Source organism: Ascidiella aspersa, chromosome 7 (genome assembly GCF_963924565.1).
Source record: "Ascidiella aspersa chromosome 7, kaAscAspe10.2, whole genome shotgun sequence".
NCBI lineage: Eukaryota > Metazoa > Chordata > Ascidiacea > Phlebobranchia > Ascidiidae > Ascidiella > Ascidiella aspersa.
Window position 1 is genome coordinate 22550208 of NC_139453.1, and position 21396 is coordinate 22571603.

The 21396-nt window shown below is 39.1% G+C and overlaps 2 protein-coding genes and 1 non-coding gene across 3 annotated transcripts in view; 2 read left to right on the top strand and 1 right to left on the bottom strand.

The window, feature by feature from the left end:
- The window catches only part of LOC146138362 (protein CMSS1-like), a 76786-nt gene that overhangs the window by 39221 nt on the left and 16169 nt on the right, over nt 1-21396 (bottom strand). The gene's annotated exons all lie outside the window — the stretch shown is intronic.
- On the top strand, nt 932-20122 carry LOC146138364 (uncharacterized). Its single transcript, XM_083393572.1, has 19 exons — nt 932-1930; nt 3646-3706; nt 5068-5344; nt 6171-6288; nt 7947-8091; nt 9627-9724; nt 10090-10221; nt 10830-10988; nt 11618-11809; nt 12662-12877; nt 13958-14149; nt 15099-15257; nt 15876-16028; nt 16448-16546; nt 16626-16742; nt 17104-17334; nt 18191-18491; nt 18827-18975; nt 19509-20122. The coding sequence occupies exons 1-19, from the start codon at nt 1892-1894 to the stop codon at nt 19653-19655; spliced, it is 2985 nt and encodes a 994-aa protein (XP_083249698.1). The 5' UTR covers nt 932-1891; the 3' UTR covers nt 19656-20122.
- On the top strand, nt 14287-14361 carry Trnat-ggu (transfer RNA threonine (anticodon GGU)). Its single transcript has one exon. It is a non-coding gene; the product is annotated as a tRNA-Thr (tRNA).

Consider the following 21396-nt stretch of genomic DNA (forward strand, 5'->3'; position numbering starts at 1 on the left):
GGCAAGGGGCGTCTGAACCGCGCGGCCTTGACGTAACTGCTGTTCTTGGGCGAGCGATGTGCCTGTCTGCTGTGAGAGTCGCATGGCAAAAGAAGCAGTGACAGCACTCAAGTTTTGGTAGCATTTGGCAAGATGTTTGTGTTGTGTGCTGGCGAATCTAAGTAATGTTGAGAACCTAGCGCGTTTCTTGTTTCAAGGATTCTTGTTTTACCGGTAACATGGAGGATTACGATACGTTAGTAGGCAGATTAGCTATGCAAACCAATGTCCTGTGGTTGGTCCACACAACGGCAAGACTGAAACAAACAAATTTTATCTTCCGTTGTGCGCTCCAGGTCAAGAAAAAGTTCCGTTTTGGAAATACCCATTCAAGGTTTTATTTCTTCCGGATATCAATTCTTTAGAGTTTGCCACCGGCTGCTTTGATAAGCGCGTGGACGAATCACGATAATCTGATTAGGTCAACAGTTTACAAGCGGTAAGCCATACCCGACGGGATCCAATTGCAGCGGAGAGATCAGCTCTAATCTAACCATAGGCTGAATGTGCTAATTGGAAGTATCTGATCGTTTTGTAACAGTTCCAGGTTGCTAAAGGGGTTCAGGTTTACACAAGTTTTGTTCGTTTGAGGTTAGTGGCGGTGACACTAAACACCATTAGACAATACACAGTAAGAATATAAAAGCCCATACAACAAAAGTAGGTAGACATCTGAAGTTGAAAATGAAACAGAGATATTCGAAAGGTTTAAAATGCTACCTACTTCTGAATGGGCTGTGATATTCTAACTACGTCTTACTACAACCCCCAATCATTATGCTCCAAAGTGTGAGGCAATAGTTCGTTCATTTCGACAAAGTGGAAATGTGTAGTGTAAGAAGTTCAGTTTATGTCATATAGCGACGTGACGAAGTGTGTGTGTGTGTGTGTGTGTGTGTGTGTGTGTGTGCTGTAAAAAGTGGAACCAGCCAGCGTAGAAATTGTTGGCTGACAGATTTCAAACGTAAACAACTGCCACTTTACATGAAGTACAGTATCGTGCGTTCAAATGTATATTTTCGTGTAAACATACGGCCCTACACGCACGCACGGGAATAGAGTATTTTCGATCGCGAATTCAGTAAAGAGCGCTATCAGTTATAGCGTTTCGATCGAACAAGGCGAGTAATTTCCATGGAGCGCGGTTCTTTTCCAATTTCCAGGTAATAATCGGGAAAGCGGGCACCATAGTATCGTAGATCGGCAATTAGTCATTTGGGACTGCGCGCGCGCAAATTGCAATCACTTGCATCATATCTCGCCGGCGCGCTGTGCAAGCACTTTATATTTCAATGATTGTAAGCTACAAAAGTGTAGATTGAAGTGCAGACATTCCTAACACATATACAGGTGTAAACTAGTTTGCTTAGCAATGCAGATTGTATGCTCCTTAGATTTTCACTCTACAGGAGAGAAAGTAAAATTGGTGGACCAAGGTTAATTTATTTGCTGATTCAAGGTGTTTTCCACCAACCTTGAATGGGTTTCAAGTTACAAAGTTTGAAGTGCAGCATTCATTTAAAACATTTTTTTTTCAACAGTTTAATCGCAAAGGAAGTGTAGTCCAGATAAGTATAATGAGCCAATAATAAAAAAGTGGGAGATACAATAAAGAAATGCTCATACGGTCCACGCACATATATATTGTGCAATGCGCCCACATGTGTACACTGCATTCATTTAAACTATTGTCAACCAAACTATCATAGTTTGTATTATCATAGTCATAAGTTAAAAAAACCCTTTATAATCAATGTTGTACTTGAAATAAAAGCGTCCCATAATAAGTTTGACTGAACAACCAGGAGTTAATAAAGAAATGTAAGAAAACAATACCTTTATTGGCATAATAATGGATGACTGTTTTGAAGACATTGACTTTAGTTTTATGGTAAGTTAACCAGTATACATATAGTATACAAAATGTTCAATTTTTGACTTTTTTAAATCACTATGTAGACCATTGGTCAGGTCTTTCTGTATTAGCAATTTTGAAAAACTGCAAGTTTAAAAACCGTAGAGATGTTGTTTATATTGCTTAAATGTTTCCAACTGGACTTCTTGGTAAACTATCGAAAAAGCACAAAAAATAACATTCAGTCGATTGTGCTTGATATACATTTTGTATGAATAAGAAAATACCCCTAAAAAGTGACGACAAAAACTTTCGCCAACACCCTTTAAAATTTTCTGTTGTCAACGCTAATGGAGTTCAAAACAGATGGCCGATGCATATTACTAAAATACTACAAATCGAATTATTTCAAGGTGGTTATGGCCAGATTTAAAGGGACGCCCAACAGTCCTGAAACGGTTCGAATATCTCCCGGGTGACTGGGTGCCTATAAATATAGCCAGGAGGTCGGGGAGAAAAAAGAAACGGTTGGAATGCAATTAGAGTCGCCTGTATGACCTCTTCCTTATGCGCTGGATTATTCCTGCGGTTGAGACTAACAGAGTCTCGGTTGATACAATACTGCAGGCCGCGGTATTAACGTACGCATTGCAACCGCACAGCTATCGCCACATTTAAATGTTACACCCAGGCCGACCGGACGATAGCGGATTACGTCAAAGGGCAGGCTCCTAAAGCGCGAAAGAAAATAGGCCGAGAAATTTTTTGAGTTGCACTGGATTTGTAAATTTCGCTGTTGTAACGGACAAAGAAAAAATATATGCGGTTTAGCGAAGCAACAGGGAGCATCATGTGTGGAAACCGCTATTCGCGCGAATTTCGCGACAAAGACGACAATTGTAATAACGGAGTCGCCAAGGTTCGCTTGAAAATGTTTGCGGCAGAAATTTCAAGTTGTTAGCTACTGTATTTAAGAGATGTGTTTACAAGCTAAAGTGCTCCTGGGATATCGGATCCGTGAAATTTAGAAGCTGAAAAAAATGTAAAAGATGTTTTGCCCTCAATATTTATTCACAGTCAAAGGCGAAAATCTAAACTATTTTTTAACGAGAAATAAAATATACTTTAAGAACATCGATTTTCTCGCAGTTTTATATAAAAAAATTTAAAGGTATTACTTATAGGTGCAAACCAAGGATGAGTGCAAACCAAAGATAACTTAGTGCCATGTGCGTTAAAGTCCTTAAACAAGTTAAAATAACCACACCAGTATGGGTAAAAAAAAAGTTTGCGTTCCAAGAGTTAAATAGTAATAAAAACCTTGCGCGGGTTTTTTTCTAGTGTTGAAAACTGCAGTATTCATCCGAGTCAGCTGCATTAGAATGTCAAACGTTGACATTTACTGAAAGGAAACTGATCTCACAAGATCAGTGACGCTATTTTCCTTTACAAAAATGTCGCAAACTTTAGAGCAAACTGAGCGAGAATTCAGTAATTTGGTCAGTGTACTTTATTACACGAACAATACGATTGCAGCGCACATGCTTATAGTTAATTTTGAATATTTCAAGTTTAAGCTCTTCGTGATATTATAAATATTATACGTAGCTCATTTGACATGTGTAAAGATGTAACAACAACCTGAACTGATCATATAACAGAAGGGGTATGCTGTTACGCTTTGCACGGCATTTTAACGTCAAACTCTTGCGTTTCTATCAATATCAGTTGTTTGACTCGTTTGCCTTTAGGTTCCAAACGAGATCGACACAGGAACGGTCCGCAAGCACAAGAAGAAGCATGCCGACTCAGGTAACGCCTGCTCGACGTTTTTTTTAAACCTTAACCTTCAAGGAAGCGGCGCGAGCAGTTTCGCCATTTAAACGTAATAGCAAAACCGAGCGTCGAATATCGCTGGCGAAACAAAGGCGAATGGAAATTGCGCAAGTATAGGGTACAATGAAGCCACCGCACTGCGATTAAACACTCGCATCGGACGGCAATCGAAACACAACGCCGCGCGGGTGTTTGTTTTAAGGGGCCGGGTCATACAAATGTTTCCCGGAAAAAGGGTACAATTTGAAACGGAACACCGGCCATAACAGAGTGCGCCGCATCGCAGCTAGAGATATGCCAACACAATCAAACGCCGCAGCCGACGCCGAAGGACGTTATACATTCGCTCGGAGTATTTAATTGATAGGCTTAATTTAGGGAACCCGGCATAGTGTTGAGGTAGGTTACAGACGCTGAAATTGCAGTTATGTTGAAAATCTATGATCGTTTGTGTTGGTAAACAAACTGTAAAATGTATTTCGATTTGACAAATGCAGTACGCTCAGCAGAGCTTTAACATCTCACTACAAGTTAAGTGTGGTGCTTTGATTCTACAAATAAGCAAAAATAGTCTTTTCATGACTATTAATGAGTTATGCTTCACCGCTATGCCAGTTTAAGATTAAGGAGGGGCTTTAAAAAGTAGAACGGGTTAATCTGGTCAATAATGTCACCCGTGCTATAGTTTGCAGGTTTTCGATTTGGCTTATCTGTTTATTTAGATGCGGATTACCACCTTTGCTAAAAGTTTTATGAGCGTTAAAAATGCAATTCAATTTATCAGCGGGGGTTAAAACTAGGGGTCGATCGATAGCACTTTTTTGGACCGATACCGATACCCGATTTTTTACAATTTTGTCAACCGATACCCGATACCCGATACCGATTTTTTTTATATACCTTAGAAATGTTCAAAATTTGAATTAATTGAAAATAAAATCCAAATAACGTTTTAGATTATATACCTTTATTAATTATTAAACTAATATTTTGCATATTAACTTGGTGTGATTCTAAAACCCATTTTTTTTTGTTAAAAAACCGGTAGAAGCCAAATATCGGCCGATATTATCGGTAAACCGATATATCGTTCTATCTCTACTTAAACATCCTAAAGAAATTCAGCTTTATAAAAATATCAAAGTCCATACAGTTAGGTATCATTTTGAACATTTTGAACAACTCTTTATTTAAAAATGAATTCGAAACGTCCAAAATGATACCTACTTCTTTATGGGCTTTGAAATTCTTATTACGTCTTACTACAACCTCCAACCATTATGCTCCAAAATTCAGTTTTATTTTTCGTACACTCAAACAATCTCTCTCTCCGGCAGATTCGGACCGTGCACGGGACAGGACAGACAACCACAGCGACGCGGACAACGATCAGCAGCACAAAAACAGCAGCTTGGCTTCGCGCTACAAGCAAAGTCGTGAACAGGAGGATAACTCCGGCCTCAAGTCGTCTCTGACTGGCGGCGTCGAACCCAACATCAACCTTAGCAGAGACGAGCTTCTAAAGCTGCTCAGCGTTTTCGAGGGCGAGCTCCAGGCCAGGGACGAGGTCATCGCCATCCTGAAAACGGAGTGCGCGCAAAACCCGGAAACGAGGTTGGTTTTGCTGACGCGCTGCTTTCGCGTTAAGTCATCAAAAATTGGCCGATTCTTGCGCTGCCGATTTCAAAATGAATTAGAGTTTCTGTGGTTTTTTTCGCCGTTAAATCGGTAATGTTGCAAAGGTGTTAAGCGATTTATTGTGAGCGCATTTGTTTTTTAGACAATCAGATTGGTGGTTAAGATGTGCATGGTATTGCGAAGTAAAATGCTTCTACCTATATTATTATAATTTAAACGCTGTCGCTTAGTTGCAAATCTACAAAATCAGCCGTTATCCTCGACTGTTGGAATCCCTTTTGTTATCACTTTTTGTCCCCATCAGTCATGAATGTATAATTTCCCATGAAGGTTTTCGCAATTGAAAGTGGCTAAAGCTAACCGATTTGACAACATTTTGGACGTAATACGCGATTCGCAGAAAATGCTCCAGACATAGTTCAAATAAACTAGGCTCAAATCAGTCAAAGCTTTTAGGTTTGTAGGTTAGTGAATGATAGTTTATTCAATTGTATATCAAAAATATTTTGTTTGTATTAACCACGAAATTTATTATGAGAAACATGAAAGGTTTAGCCAGTAGCAAAAGTTAACAAAAAATCTTAATTCTGATAAAGTTGGTTCGAAATAAAAGTTAGAAAAGGGCTACGACGTTACAGCATAATTAACGAATTGTGTTCAGTGAAAAATCCCCCAACGTGTTTGACCATGTAAACGAGTTTGACCATGTAATTTTTTGTTCAAAGCTTATGTTAGTTATCCATTTAAGGGTGTTGTTTGTTATTTATTTTGCGCACTAAACGATGTTTGGTTACTTTTCAAGGTACGGTCTCACTACTCAGCCCATGAGAGCGCTCCAACGTGACGCAGCCACGCTGGATGTGACGTCACAAGACGAGGTCTGTGAGCAAACAAAGGAACAACTTAAAAAAATCATCCAGGTATTCAAAAATGTCGAAATGCTGTTGTTCCTACTGTTTAAATGATTACAATTCAGAATCCCCAAGAGTGATAGTCACGGCTTGTGTGTGACGCAAGCCAATGCTTTAAACAAAAGGCCTTTCACGATAAACCAATCAACATGATAGGGTCAATGCGGTTATGAAGAATGGAAGTTAACTGTTCACGATTAAGTCAGTGTGAACATAAACTCGTTGTAAAACGCACTTTGCAGAACAAAGTTATACACAGAGTATAAATAGAGCATGTTATCGAAACTGTAAACTGATCGTGACTGATTCATTGCGTCCCCACTGTACTTGATTTTTGTGTAAAAAGTCGAAAGTTCGACGCATGCTTTGTCAACATGCGTAGGCTGTGAGTCAAACAGCAAAATAGAGGCCGCTGCTTATTCTGCTTTTGGAGTATATTCTGTGTAGAGTGTCAGCTTCAGTAAATGATACCAGACAATAGCTAGACTAATGGACTTGTTTAGTACTGCTTTTTAATCTTCTATATGGGAGTTTAGATTTACGTTAAAGATTCTTAGCGTAAAATGTGTTGTTCAGAGGTACACTGGGAGCATAATTATAAGTAATACACAAATGGTTTTGGTTTGGACACTGCACAAAACCCGCTAAGTTTATTCGATGAGCACTGTACTCCTGTCATAAATATCTGTTTTTCTGTCATTCATTTTTATTGCTTCACAAGGTGTATTTATAGTTACAAGTTTTTTAGGTCAACAATTTAAGCAAGCTTTACCTAATGCTGACGGTGGTTTGAAAAATCGCTTTAGTTTTGCATGAATATTTACAAAGTATAATTGCCAACTATACTTGCAACACTTTAGAATGGGTCTCTTTAACTTTACACGGCCAAGGCATTTGGGTGAATTTTGCCCGCTGTTGCCAATTCTACAAAAACTGACTGTACCTGGAACCCCGGTCGAGGTGGGCATCCTATACGCACACCTGCGCTTAAAAACTCGATAAAGCAAGCGACATACTTTCATCGGGTTTTCGGAGTGAAACAGAAACCCACTTTATAGGGACCGAGGCAGCACACACTCGCAACGGGGGCGTGTGCATCCCGGCAATAGCGCGCGCCAGAATAGAACAGGAAAGACTGATGCTGGCTTAAAACTCAATGCACGAAACCGGCCGCTTCCTACAAAGCAAGCTCTGCTGAGCGGCGGTATATGCTCTTAACTTGCTGTATACAGTTGCATGCGAATGTAAAAAGATCAAAAAGGAAATGCAGTGTCAATATAACGCTCGTGGTCATGTAGTGCAGGTGGCTATGTGATTGCTGTTGAACTTCTGAGTGCAGCAACAACTTGCGTATTGTAGGAGAGGAATACGTTTAACGCAATTATGGCTACCATTGGTTGAATATGTTCGTTTGCCATATAAGTTACACAGCAAATTGTAGTAAATTTAATTTAAAAAAAAGGTAACGACTTATGAGTTGCTGTGTTTAAGTCGCACTTAATACAGTGATGTGTCAAGCATTTAAGTCCTGGGATCTTTAGAACAAACCTAGTAGTATAATTACTATCCTCCAGAAAAAGTTTCATCCACACAATTCAAAAAGTTTAGCAGTGATATCTAAACAAAGTGTGGATATCTGTCAACAGTCATTACAATATTTTCTTTAGCACCAAAAAGAGTCTTATAAGAGACTGAAACAACTGCTTCTATCCTCGCAAGACAAGTATCAGAGGATGTCGGTGGACATGGAAGAAGAAAAAAGGAAGCATCAGGAGTACATGCTAAAGTCGGACGACTTTGTCAACCTTTTGGGTAAGTTTGCTTCTGGAATGTTTGTAAAAAGTTTACGAAGGCTAGACGGATCCAATAACCGCAAAATAGAAAGAAAATATTCGTAAAACTGCAGTAGAAGCTTGGTTAAGACGGTTTGCTTTTCGAAAACGGCATATGCGCCATTCGACAGACGTAACTCTAATAGTGTCTAGCATATTCATGTTTTGTGGAAATACTTCCTAGCCTAAATGATCGAAATATCGTAAGTCATGTGGGTAGGTCATTTGATAAGATAAGACGTTTTATAATTTTAATATTCGTTGCCTTTTAATTTGACGCCGAATTAGTAGAAGCGTTCGGCGGAATAACGACATAAATTACCCAAAACATTTAACGAAATGTCTGTTAAGCCTATCAGTCAATGCATTAACGTCACAGGCACTTGAGTACAGATAATAACAAGGCGTCAAACGGATCTATTGCTGTCGTCCTATCAGTTGTCGTATCTGCTTTCATAATTTAAAACAAGGGTTGCTCCTAAAGCCAGAGCTATACACAACCCGTTAACAACATCAGCGTAAACTAAATAAGTTCTTTGACAACCACAAAATGCCGAGTGCAATAACGTATGCGTCACAATTTTGTTCGGGCAATAATTTGAGATAAAGTATGCGCCACCAAAGTCATAAACAACAATAGAAAGCGGTAAATGGTGGCTGATCTTCACAGGGTTGTATCTGGCACCAACTAAAGCGCGAGCAAAACTATTGGATACAGAATACTATGTACTGAACACGAAAGAGCGCGAGAAACTGCAATTTTAAATCATTTGTGACAGTCGTACTACATCTCGTACAGCTTCGAAACCTACAAATTCAGACCAGCGCGAGAAATAAGCCATGCGCGAGACCGCAGATGCTAACATGTACGCAAGTTATGCACGCGTTTTATAGACAGCTGTTAGTTAAACAGCCGTGGCGTTGGCTGATTTAGGCATCTTACACCTGTTTTATATTTCCTAAATGCAATTGTGCAGCTTTGCTACCTACATCACTTATAATGCAATCCTCTCGTTATTGCAATGAATAAGATAGGCTTTTCTTTTACAAAATAATAGTTATTAGTAAATTACCATTTATAATATCCTTATACTAATTTGCGTTAATAGTAAAGAATTTCGGATGTTACTAGGATTTAAACCAAAAATAATATTCTTATATATCCAACCCCTTTTAGATAATGTGAATATAGGAGTCGAGTGACACATGATCTGTAATAGAAATAGAACTGGGCGTACAAACTTTTAATTTGTTGCCAAACTTTTCTCATCGAGTTTACGTTTGATTTAAAGCACCACAAATACGCTTTGTTCGTGGGAGCGTTAAAAACTTGTATTTTTGCAAATAATTGTAATTTTAGTGAAATTATGCGTTTAATATAGTATAAAAAATGCATTACCTACTGCACCTCAACAGCAACCCTAGTTTGGCAGCGTAGCCACACTCACATGTTTCCAATTGACTATTTAAAACAGATAACCCATCTTTTAAATTTATTTCATGTATTTAACACAGAACATGACAGAGAAAGACTTAAACAAATTCTGGAACAGGAAAAAGGAGTCCACGAGCGAAAGGAAAAGGAATTAATTCGCAAGATTAAAGACAACAAGGTGAATGGCGTTTTTCTTACAACATAAATTTAATAGTTAAATGAAATATAACTGTTCTTTATCAGATGGCGCATTTTTAGCGAAACTTTGAGTTTAATTAGAGTTAACTTGTAAATTTATAAATATTATAATAACATAATGAAAAATAATTTCCGAATAATACACTGTGGTAGTTACTTGAAATGGTTGCATCGTTAAGTTTATATTATAAACAGTCTGTTACTAAGCGATATATAGTTCCCTATCACCAATAGCCAAACCATAAACCAACCGCATTAGCTATCATCATTGATGAAGGTGCTAGACAGGATATGTTCCCAATCAAAGTCATTTAAAACCATACGAATCTTAATCCATAACGGCAGGACGAACTCTCGCGCCTTAAATCCTTGTCTCTGGAGTTGGTTGAAGAGAGACAGGAACAGCTGCAGGCACTCAACGAGCAGAAACAGCTGGTCTCTACGCTGCAACGCCAGGCTCAAGAACTTGAAGATAAGGTAAGGAAAAAGGGAGAAACAATCCGAGAGCGCCCTGAGCATTCCATAATGACGTAACAAAGAAGTGTAAGAACTTAAATTCGATCGGGAAATTCGAATGTAAACAAATGCTTGTTGACTTCTGCTATAAGAACGTCCGCTGTAAATGCTTGTTTATGTTTAGGAACACGATAGAGAACTTCCGCTGAATGCTAGCAGCCGAACATATGCTCAAGGGTCGCTATATCAATAATAAAGGGCATATTTTATAATGAATATAACAAGAATTTCCATTTCTTCTTATTTGAAGGCCATTTCAATTGCAAAAACATCATTTGGAAAAATAACGCTATCGAAACAATTTAGATTGCAACTTCATATGGTTACCAACTATAGTTCTTAAAAATGGTTTTCGACAAATTAGTATAAATAAAAGCCTTGATCTGAACAGACCTACGTCTTCAACATTTTGATATCAGTTTGCACTTACCAAGTAAAAATGATAGTTAATTTTGTGACAAATATCGGCATTAGTTCATAATTTCATGAGGACTGACCATTAACTAAAAGACTCAATATTATAAGTTGAGAAAGATTTTACTAATTCAACTTTTACGCACTTCTTAAAGGTAAAAGACACCGAAAAGCTTGCTGCCACTGAAAAAGATCACGCGACACAGCTGGAAAACGAACTTGAGGAACAGTCGAACAAGTTCTACCGAGAAAACGAGGAATTAACCGCCAAGCTTGTCGCCGAGGAAAACAAGACGCAACAGTTGGAAGAAAAGGTGCCCATATATCTTGTTAAGCACAAACAAATTATACAACAAAGGCATTCTGTAATAAAACGTTTCCCATGAATGTTAAACCTCTTCCTGAAGAGGCATTGTCGGTGTGTTCACTGTCATGTGTCCAAACCGCGCGTCACTTACAAATTTTAACCAGTTACCAAAAACCATCAGAGATGGCCAAGCTTGTAGTAAAATGCGCAATTGTTTATTCGCTTTTACTTACGCGCCACACAAACTTTTATTGTCTGAAGAAGAAACTAATATACGCATACGGAATAAAAAAAAACACAAACAATATAAAAGTATTTCTATGCTTCAGTTGCATAAAATTCCTCTTATTTTCTATAAATCGGATGTTATTATATTTTACGATCGGATATTTTCTTTACAATTTATTTTTGGTGTGTAGTGCGCCACTTGGAATCTTGTAAGCCCCCACTGTTGGCGCATGTGCCACAGGTTTGCCACCCCTGCTGTAAACGAACGAAATCGCTACATAGCCCTTTTTTCAATATTGGCAAAGATGCACAAATATAAAATGAATTTCGAACCTTGAACCTTGTTCAACGCTCATTTTACCGAGTAACAGATATAACAACAACACGTCGTTCAACATTCTTCCGCAGATTATCACACTCACAAAGCAGATGAAGAAGCTCAAATGCGTGGACAAAAACCTCCGGAAGACCGACGACCAGCTCTGGAGGATCAAGGAGAAGCTGGAGCAGGACGACAGGCAGGAGGACCTACTGGAAGAGGTCGAGCTCCTCCGGAACACAGTGAGCGACATGCAGGAGGCAGAGAAGATATACGTCCAGGTAAAGGGAAGACACGGTGTTGTAGTGAAAATGCTTATTGCACGTTTTGCTGAAGACGTGGCCAATGTGTGGTTTGCAGAAATGTAATTATGTAAGGTAACAAACAGACAAAAAGTCCCACAAGATTTTAATCCATTATAAGCATGTTGAGGCAAGTGCAGTCCTTTAATTAAATTCTATTGATTTAAAGCTCTGCAACCAAGTTAACTTTGTAACATTCTGAGCAATTTTCCTGATTGCATAAAGTTAACATACAACAGGCAGTAGTTTTTTGCCTACCACAATAGTTTCCATTTTAACCACATTAAACGTGGATCATAAAAACTAAGATCTTCGGCTTGTTCACCAATGTAACAACAATAAAACTCAAAGTTTAAAAACCTGAGTGAATACAGGATCAGACATTGCAACAATGAATTTGACCTAATTCCCAAAATGTGCCTTCATGCACTGCCAATAGAATAATAGCAGTTTTGGTGTAAATTCGCAACACTTTTAGGGACTTAAACCATGTTTATACAAAGGCAAACTGATCAGTTTACAGCCTTTTCTAACGGTGTGATAGAGCAAAACTGAAAAATTGCGCCTAAGAATGCTGTACTCAACCCACAGCATGTCTTCACAGCCAAGATGGGCTAAGTTAGCCGGTGGCCTAGAATCTCAGCTTAATTAAAATCACGCCGTTGGCAATCGTTACCACGCCGTAAATACGCGTTTCGAAAAAAAAAAATAATACGCGAAACGTCAGTTTTGCAACATGTCACGGGCAAGCGGATCATAGGTTAATTACGCTATTTACGGTGCAACGCCGTACTCTTCCAGGCGAGTTAGCGCACTTAATTTTTTTCCAAGGCCCAGGACGAGTGCCGCGAGTTGCGAGTCGCGCTCGAGTCGGAGTTGACGCACACCAAGGCGCTGGGCGGTGAGGTGGAGCGATTGCGCAAGAACGCGCGCAACCAGACCGAGATGGAAAGGTGCGTGGAGGAGGCCAACTTCCGACTGGACGAGATGCAGCAGTTGCTTGTGGCCGAATGCAGGAAGGCTGACAAGATGAAGGCGCAGCTCGAGGTGTGCCTACTTATGGGGATGTTTTTTTAGGTTTTGTGATTAACGTTGAAGGCATGTTATCATACGCGAAAAAAAACAAAAAAAAATAAAACTAAAAACGCACTGCACACCAACGTTCGGCGCTATGGATGTCATATAATACCAGATGAGCCGATAACTGTTACGAGGTCGTAAGATCGGGACTCGGCGATACTAGGTGTAACCATACTCAGACAACTAGATAAATTAATAATACTAGTTTTCTAATTCACTAAATTAGAGCAAAACACGGCAATTCTAATCTAATTTGTAAATTGCTTGTGGGCTCTTATTCGAGTTGTAATCTAATTTGGATTTTACCTAAAATGCTATTTTTAGTTTCTTACTCTTTGGTTGGAACTACTTGTATGTAATTTGCGGTCTGAAAAGCATATTAAAATATCACAAACATATTTACCATTCACATTCGTATTAGAAAAAATCGCAATTTAAATTAAATTGATTGTGAATTATTAAATGTAATTCTAGTTCAAATTCGTTTTTTTAAGAATTCGGTAATTCTAATTCTAATCTAATTTGAGAAAACTCAACATTATCCAATTCTAATCTAATTTTAAAAGGCTAAAATAGATCTAGTTGACCAAGTCTGGGTACAACTGCCAAATTTTATGAGGAACTCAGTAAGCATAACTAATGGGGTCCAAGGCAGCAAACATTATTTAAAGAAGAATATATTTTTGTCGAAACATAATATTTTACAACTATAAGTAGTCTAATATCTAATGCTAAAGCGACTTTTGTCTCAACGTCATAATTAAAACAACTTAAGCATTCTTTACGTTTTGTGTTTGTTTTGCCTTTGTCATAATCAGACGGCCCTTCTGCTGACATACAAGTTCGGCTTTTGGAAGAAAATAGGTAGAATATGGCGCAACCCTAGCAGCGTTTTACGACGTTAATGAAAGGCGGGAAATTACCTCCGATCCGATATTATCGGACATAACTAGCAGCGTTTATCAATCGCTAACAAACGGGAACATATCCGTTTGGTCAGCACTCGCAAAGCGCGAAATATGATTGACATGGTATAAAACCTCACAGGAGTTCCAGGTGCGCTTTGCCAAAATGGACGAAACGGACGAGACGCTGAAGCTTAGCGAAAGCAAGGTGAAGCAGCTGCAGCAGAACATCGCTGACCTGACGAGCGAGAGGGACAGGCTGGAGACGAAGTTGGGTGTGGAGAAGGACAAGTGCGCTCAGTGCCTCGAAATGCTCGAAGACGAACGGGACACGGTGCGTTATTTTGCTTTATAGCTGTTCTGACCGGGGATGAATGGCCTTACTCGACTTGTCCCATAGAAGATCCAGTGTTACTAACATAATGTGGCAAGCATTGGCGCATGGTTGCTTTTCGATTCGCTCCTCTCTGAGCCTGTGTAGCTCAGTTGGTAGAGCGACGGTCCCGGTATGGCCGGAGGTCGTGAGTTCGAACCTCACTGTAGACTACTCATTTTTCTAGCCTGCCCTGCTTGGATCATTGATTGACAGATTCGGTGAGTCTGCAATGGCTCTCGGTGTACCAAGACCCAGTGTTGTAATGAACTAAGTCAGTAAACTTAAGTCGCTGTTATTCAAATTACTTGACTTTATTTTGCTGTATAGCCGCACTGGCCGGGGATAGAATGACCTTACTCGACTTGTCCCATACCAAGATGCAGTGTTGTAATGACTTAAGTCAGTGCACTTAAGTCACTGTTTTTGTATCACGTGACTTGAGATAAGTCCTTTGGGCCTAATGCTTTGGCTTGAGTTACGTCTTTCAGGTTAATGTCTTCGGTTTAAATGTCGTGTTTTCAATAAACAATTTTTTCATAAAACTGGGTTATTTTAATAATTTTTGCACATAAAGCAATTCGCTCGCTATTTAGTTTACCAGTTTTATTAGTTTAAAGTTTTACTTTCATGTCAATCACATGACTTGAAGTTGACTTGCTCTAATTATGACTTGAGACTTGTCTTGAAATTAAATCAAAAAGACTTGACTGGGGCTTAAGTTATTTCCAAATGACTTGTTTACAACACATCTAATATCATTATAAGTTATTTTGGATTGGTTTACCTTCTATTTATATATATATACTTTTTTTCTCAATTTTTTTTACATTTTTAAGAGTTTAGATTAGTACTTGATTTACAGCAAAAGGAACCAACCAAAAGAGTTAAAACCTCTGAATAATTCCAGATTACCAAGGTGTCGCAGAAAATGATCGAAGAAAGCAAAAAGGTGCTGAAACTGAAAGAGCAGCTCGCAACGCTCGACACAAAGAAGTCAGAAGAAATCGAGAAGCTGCGCCAACGACTGGAAGCCTTAGAAAAGCTGCATTCTGAATGCATGCCCAAGGTATAGAAATTAAAATAAATACATGTATTTCGCTATGTGTGATGCAGTCGTTATTAAGGGACTTAAAAAAAAGTTTTTATTATAAGATTATATTTGGAACAGAATTTGCCTTTTTTTAATTTATAGTCCACGCAAAGGTTCCAATTTTTTGTGGTTTGCGAACGAAAAGAGCTCCTATGCAGTAATAATATGATACCAATGTTTATCGTGCCTAAGTGACACTAAGTTGATTTGTTTGGAAGTACATACTAGAGAAAGACTAATGTATCGGTTTATTTTTAATTAATTTATATTGTAACTATTTTCCAGGTATATAAAAAAATCGTTATCGGTATTGGCCCGAAAAAGAGATATCGGTCTATCTCTACTATATTGATCCCTTTCAAACACAGCACGCAAAATGGCTTTTGGTCTCCAAATTTACCATGGCTCGATTTTGAAGAGCGCCCAATCTAACTTAATGTAGTGATTTTTCGACTTTTTCGTTATTGCCATTAGCATGTTAATCTTAAAAAGCGGACCGATTATTTCTTAGTCTTTTCGGCGTGTAATTTAGAACATTTTCTATCAAACGTTCTTGTTTTATTCCTTGTATCGACAAAACATCCATATGCGCAGGAGAGGAAGGCCCAAATAGACGCGCTAAACGTGAACCTGAAGAAGCAGGTTGCTATGCTCAAGACTAGGCTGGACCGACTCGAAGACGACAACGACCTCAAAGAAAAGGAGCTTAAACTGGCGCGACAAAATAACGACAAGGCGAACACAAACGTAGGTTAACCCTGTCGATGTGTGTTTTTCTTTATACTATAGGCAACGCACTGGAAAGGCATCGTTATACGGTATTGCTTCTTCTTGCAGATAACTGCTAGCAAAACCTAATCATTTTAAGTAGAAGTGAAAAAACACTTTTCTGGGCGAAAAATTTGACCTGTGCGGATAAGATACTCGACCGGTTTAGAATATTTAGTAATTAACTTAAAAGTGTTGATAAGCAAATAAGACTTTAGAGTTGTTGTAATTTGTAAACCTGATATTAGTAGGAAATGTAAAATGTGCCGAATTATTAGCCAAACACCCTTCTAAATCGAAAAATAGCACACAAACACCGGTTTTGAAACCTGTAATTAGTTTCTTTGGTTGAGTTCATTTGCTGTGTCAAAACATCTTACAACAATTTGCGCGTTTAGCTCCAGATTTCAACCGACAAGTTGAAGAAGTTGGTTTCTCTCGGCCTCAACGAGCAAGTTGCGATTGCAAGGTACGAAGAGTTCAAGGAGAAAACCTCGGTTAGTAAAACATTAAATCTGTACGAACTCTAAATCAACCAACAAAATTGCGTCAATATTAACATAGGCTGTTTTTTAGACTTTGGAAATTGCCAACGACAATCTCAAGAAAGAAGTTGCCTTGTTGGAAGAACGACTTCAAGGCGAAAAGTTACCGAAGTCCACCAACACCAATAACAACAACATTATTTTGAAAGTACGTTCCTTGTGTGTGACATGAATAATCATGGACTTCATATTGAATAGTTAAAACGCATATTTTAGCTAAGCAATCTGCCCCAACAAGCCCAAACTATACGCCGCAATATGAGCAATAAGAACAATCTGTGATGATAGAAGTCCACCTTTTTTTCAACATCTGTTTTCGAAACATCTCCGCCCTCGGTTTAAATACTAGGTAATAGTGACAAAGACACTGCATTTTAAACGTTGGACTCCAAAAAGAAGCAGGATATTTTAATATTTTTAAGGTTTTAAATATCACTGTAGCAGTTTTACCATAAAAGATATTTCTTTCCCTGTTCTATCTTAAGTAATTAAACATACGGACAATCCAGGGGGTCGCGATGTCCAACATTGCCACGCAAACGACCACGGACAACGGATCACCGATTCCTACGAGCCCTCGTGTGGCGGCCACACACCGAAGCACTTCGTCGCGTGGGGGAGCTAGCGAGACCACCACTACGCGTTCGTCGTCTGTACGACGCGTTTCGTCATCAGGAATACGTAGGGAAACGTCAACCGACGCTAGATCGACACGAAACCACTCGGCAACGACTGCTACTGTAAGATATAGTTTCTACTAAGATACTTAAAATCTAGTTACTTGTAAGACATTCAATCTTGATATATACACCGCAAGTCAACGCAGACTAACCGAATCTGTCGATCAATGATGCACGCAAGACAGGCAAGAAAAACAAGTAGCCTGTAGTGAGGTTCGAGCTTACGACCTCCGACCATACCGGAACCGTCGCTCTACCAACTGAGCTAGACAGCTCGAGAAACAACCATTAATGTATTGTAGATTTGCAAAAAACCTTAATATGTGACATTATCGAAAACAGATGCGTTGATTATAAAATCTGTCGCAGATGCGTTGATTATAAAATCTGTTTCTATTCACACTGAACTATTTGAAACAATAAAAGTCTCTGAAGTGCCGAACGGAAATGAATAGACATATGTCCCAAATTATATATATTGGAAGGGAAAGGTGAAAATTAAACGAACTTTTTAGCAGTCTCTCTAACGACTAATGACATAGCCCCAGAGGCATAAAAAGATAAGAAACAAACAATTTGTCAAGAACCTGAATATGTACCCCCTAAAAACGTAGAATAATGCCTGATTTGTTCGTACGAGAGTATCAAGTTTGGCATTAGCAGGATTACGTCGGTTTTTCCCAGTTTTCCAAAAAGAAAATCCTTATTAATCCAATCACAGGAAATCGACCTCCGAACGTTTTACCGAGCGTTTGACGACACCAAAGCGTTTTTATATTCTAACAACTACGTTGTAGCTTGATGTTCGAGAGCCACTACGCGTTTAACGCCTTTAGAGGCAAAACCTTAAGGTTGTAGCTGTACTATATTGGACAATATTACTTAACAAAATAACGCCAAACTTCCTAAAATACAGGCCGCACTGCGAAGACGGGAAGGCAGCTCGTCCAGCGCTTCACAACACCAACAAGCAACGACGCAAAGCAAGGCAAACGGCACCATCCTGGTCCACCTGAAGGGCAACGACGAGCAGGGAGCCGGTCCGGGTCGCCAGTCTCCCGTTTCCATGACGATAAGTCACGACCCGTCGGCAGGTGGCGCCACACCGACGTTCCGCATCGTTCGCGACGCCAAGACCGGATCGTCGCAGATCGAGACTAGCGTAAGCGAGAGCAAGAAGGGAATCAACATCAAGATGACTGGCGGGAGGCCGAAAGGTATACAGCGGGGCTGTTGGGAGCCGTTCGATTTTCCTTTCCACTATTGCTGTACTAAAATAATATTACATTTAACTATTCACAATCAATTTAGGTTAAATCGCAATTTATTCTCATAAGAATGCAAATTGCGAATATTTCTGTGCTATTTTTAATAGGTTTTGGCTTTTGGGAAAAAAATCACCAGCAAGTCGTTTCGACCGAAAGTTTTAATTCCAATTCTTTGGTTCCGACTAAAAGACTAAAAAAGTTGCAACTTAAAATCTTAAAATACACAAATTCAACAAGGCGTCGCATTGCAAACAACCAAGCCACAATTATTTTTCTACTTTTAGAGTCAGCAACGTCCACCAAACCTCCCACGTCTGCCGGGACAAAGACAGGCTCGAAATCAGTATCGGGCCAGAAAGTAACCAGCAGAGTTACCGTTCATCCTACGCCGTCTTCCAAAGCGCGCACCACCACTGGGAAAATCGCATCTCAGGTAGAGTTTTTATAATTCCGTGTGTTTTTTTTATAACAAATACTGGCCAAAATAAAATGGAAAGGCGGTGATTAGCCTTGTAATAATAATTGGATTACGTTTGGCAACTAAAATGTCGGCCATTCCTAATTACTATATGTATGAACTTTAGAGTTTGAATACAGAATCAGTTCAACAAAGTGCTCGCTTTGCGTCTGAGATTCACTTTTGCTGGAGGTTAATTGACTGTATTTTATGACGTCATTACATTCATTATTATATGACATCATTACCGTCACTATTTTATGACGCCATTACCCCTTAACGTTAGACGAAAAATGGTAGAATTTTTTAAGTTAAAAATTCGCAATTTACCCTTTAGTTTCTGGATAGTCCAATGGAAGACTCACAATATTACGTGATTAAATGCCTTTCATTCTGTCGTTTTTTACGGCTATTCAATTATAATACTCACATTACTCGAAATACATTTGCATTTTTATTTGGTTGCTAAACCACCAGTCATTTAACCAATTCTCAAACTTGCTGTGCAGGTAACGCGACGCCCTTCAATCTCACCAACAAGGATACCCAAGCTTCGGGGAAATACCCAGTCGCCTTTGCCCCCTTCTTCAACCGCCTCACCCAACCTGACAACGAGGCTGTCCCGTTCCGCCACCAAAACGCCCAGCCCGAGATAGAAGGCTAACGATCTTGACGGGAATGGGGCTATGAAACTTGAAAAGTTGTCTGGCGAATTTTTGTCATCGTTTAATTATGTACCAAGCGCTTAATGCCCGGGTTGGTAAGTTATGAAATACGCGAAATATGAGTTTTAAGACAATCGCCACTACCTGCTGATCCGTAACCGTCATAAAATTTTAAATATTTATAATTAATAACGTCTTTGTGCTTGTTGAACTTACAGCTTGCAAAACGTTAGGTTCACTTCAATATTCTCTTCAAATAACTGCACCGTTCACGTCCATTACTTCATAGGTTTATGCGTGCTAATGTCTCTCGGTTACATCCTGTACCCGTACTATTTTTTTCTTCGCGTATGCTGCTTTAGTATCCCTTCTATCTTACATTTATTGCACTTTTTTAGCACGTCGTTCCCGTGCACACGAGCGCGTTCAAAGATTCGTTTTACTTTAAAAGGCGAAAGAATAAAATCGAATCAAGTAAGTTTGTTCCTGTCTGAAGACTATGCATATCTGGATTCTGGACACGGACATTTTTAATATAAATTGCTAAAAAATGTAACAGATACTGTAGGATAAGCTTTATAACAGAACGTTAAAAAAATACCCAAAATTATGACACGAATAAGTTACAACCAGGCACAACAACATGTGCCATGTTTAAATGGTTATCTCGTAACATTATTGATTAAGCTACATAATTTTATATATACTACAAGGGTACTCGAAGATAAATTTAAATCAATTATTAGCAAGTTGAGCTTCTAACATTTGACTAAGGACACACTTAATGAACCGTGATTGATCCTTTAGGAAATAAAACACAAACGATGGCAGAATGACATGTGCAGCAGGCTTAAAATAGTGACCGGTCATCTGAGGCAGAGTTACAATAGTCATTGTTTTAAAATAGAAGAGGTCAGCCTCTGATGGCTTTGTTTAAGGTGCCCGGAAACGCTTTCTAAATTATTTCATGGAAATGCATAATCAGTTCAATTGGCCTGTCAAACCGTACTTTTAAAACGCGAAAATCATAAAAATGAGAAGCGCTTAAGTTATATTGGACACGAATGCTCGGGCATAAAACTAATGACAGTATATGACTTTTGTGCGTAGTTAAGTGGGCACAAAAGTAAATTTTCCGGACTCTGACCACAGGACGTTCAACAAAAGCGTTAAGTTATTTGCGGACTGTTACCACAGAACGTTCAACAAAAGCGTTACGTTATTGTCAGCGAACTAACATCAGAACAGGAGACATACGATAAAAAATATGGTTGTAAGTTGTAACATTCTGGACAAACTCTTAAGATTTTCGTCAGCGGACTGTTACCACAGAACGTTCAACAAAAGCGTTACGTTACGCCTTGTCAGCGAACTAACATCAGAACAGGAGACATACGATAAAAAATATGGTTGCAAGTTGTAACATGCTGTACAAACTCTTTAGATTTCCGTCAGCAACTCTGGCTATACTAGACTGCAAGCAATTAAGGATTATATCAGAGAAGAAAGAAGTCACGTCGCAGGGTAGACGGACGTTGAGTAGGCGTTTTTTGTGTCATAGCGGCACGTTTACCTCACCGTGGAAAAAGCAAAAGCTATGGGTACATTGTTTCTTGCTTGGCACAGGCCGTAGCCCTGGTGAACTGCGGGTCTGTCTTAAAACGTTTGGTATAGTCGGGACAGAAGTGACAGTTTGGGAAGGCAGCTGTCAGATGTATGGGTAGCATCACAG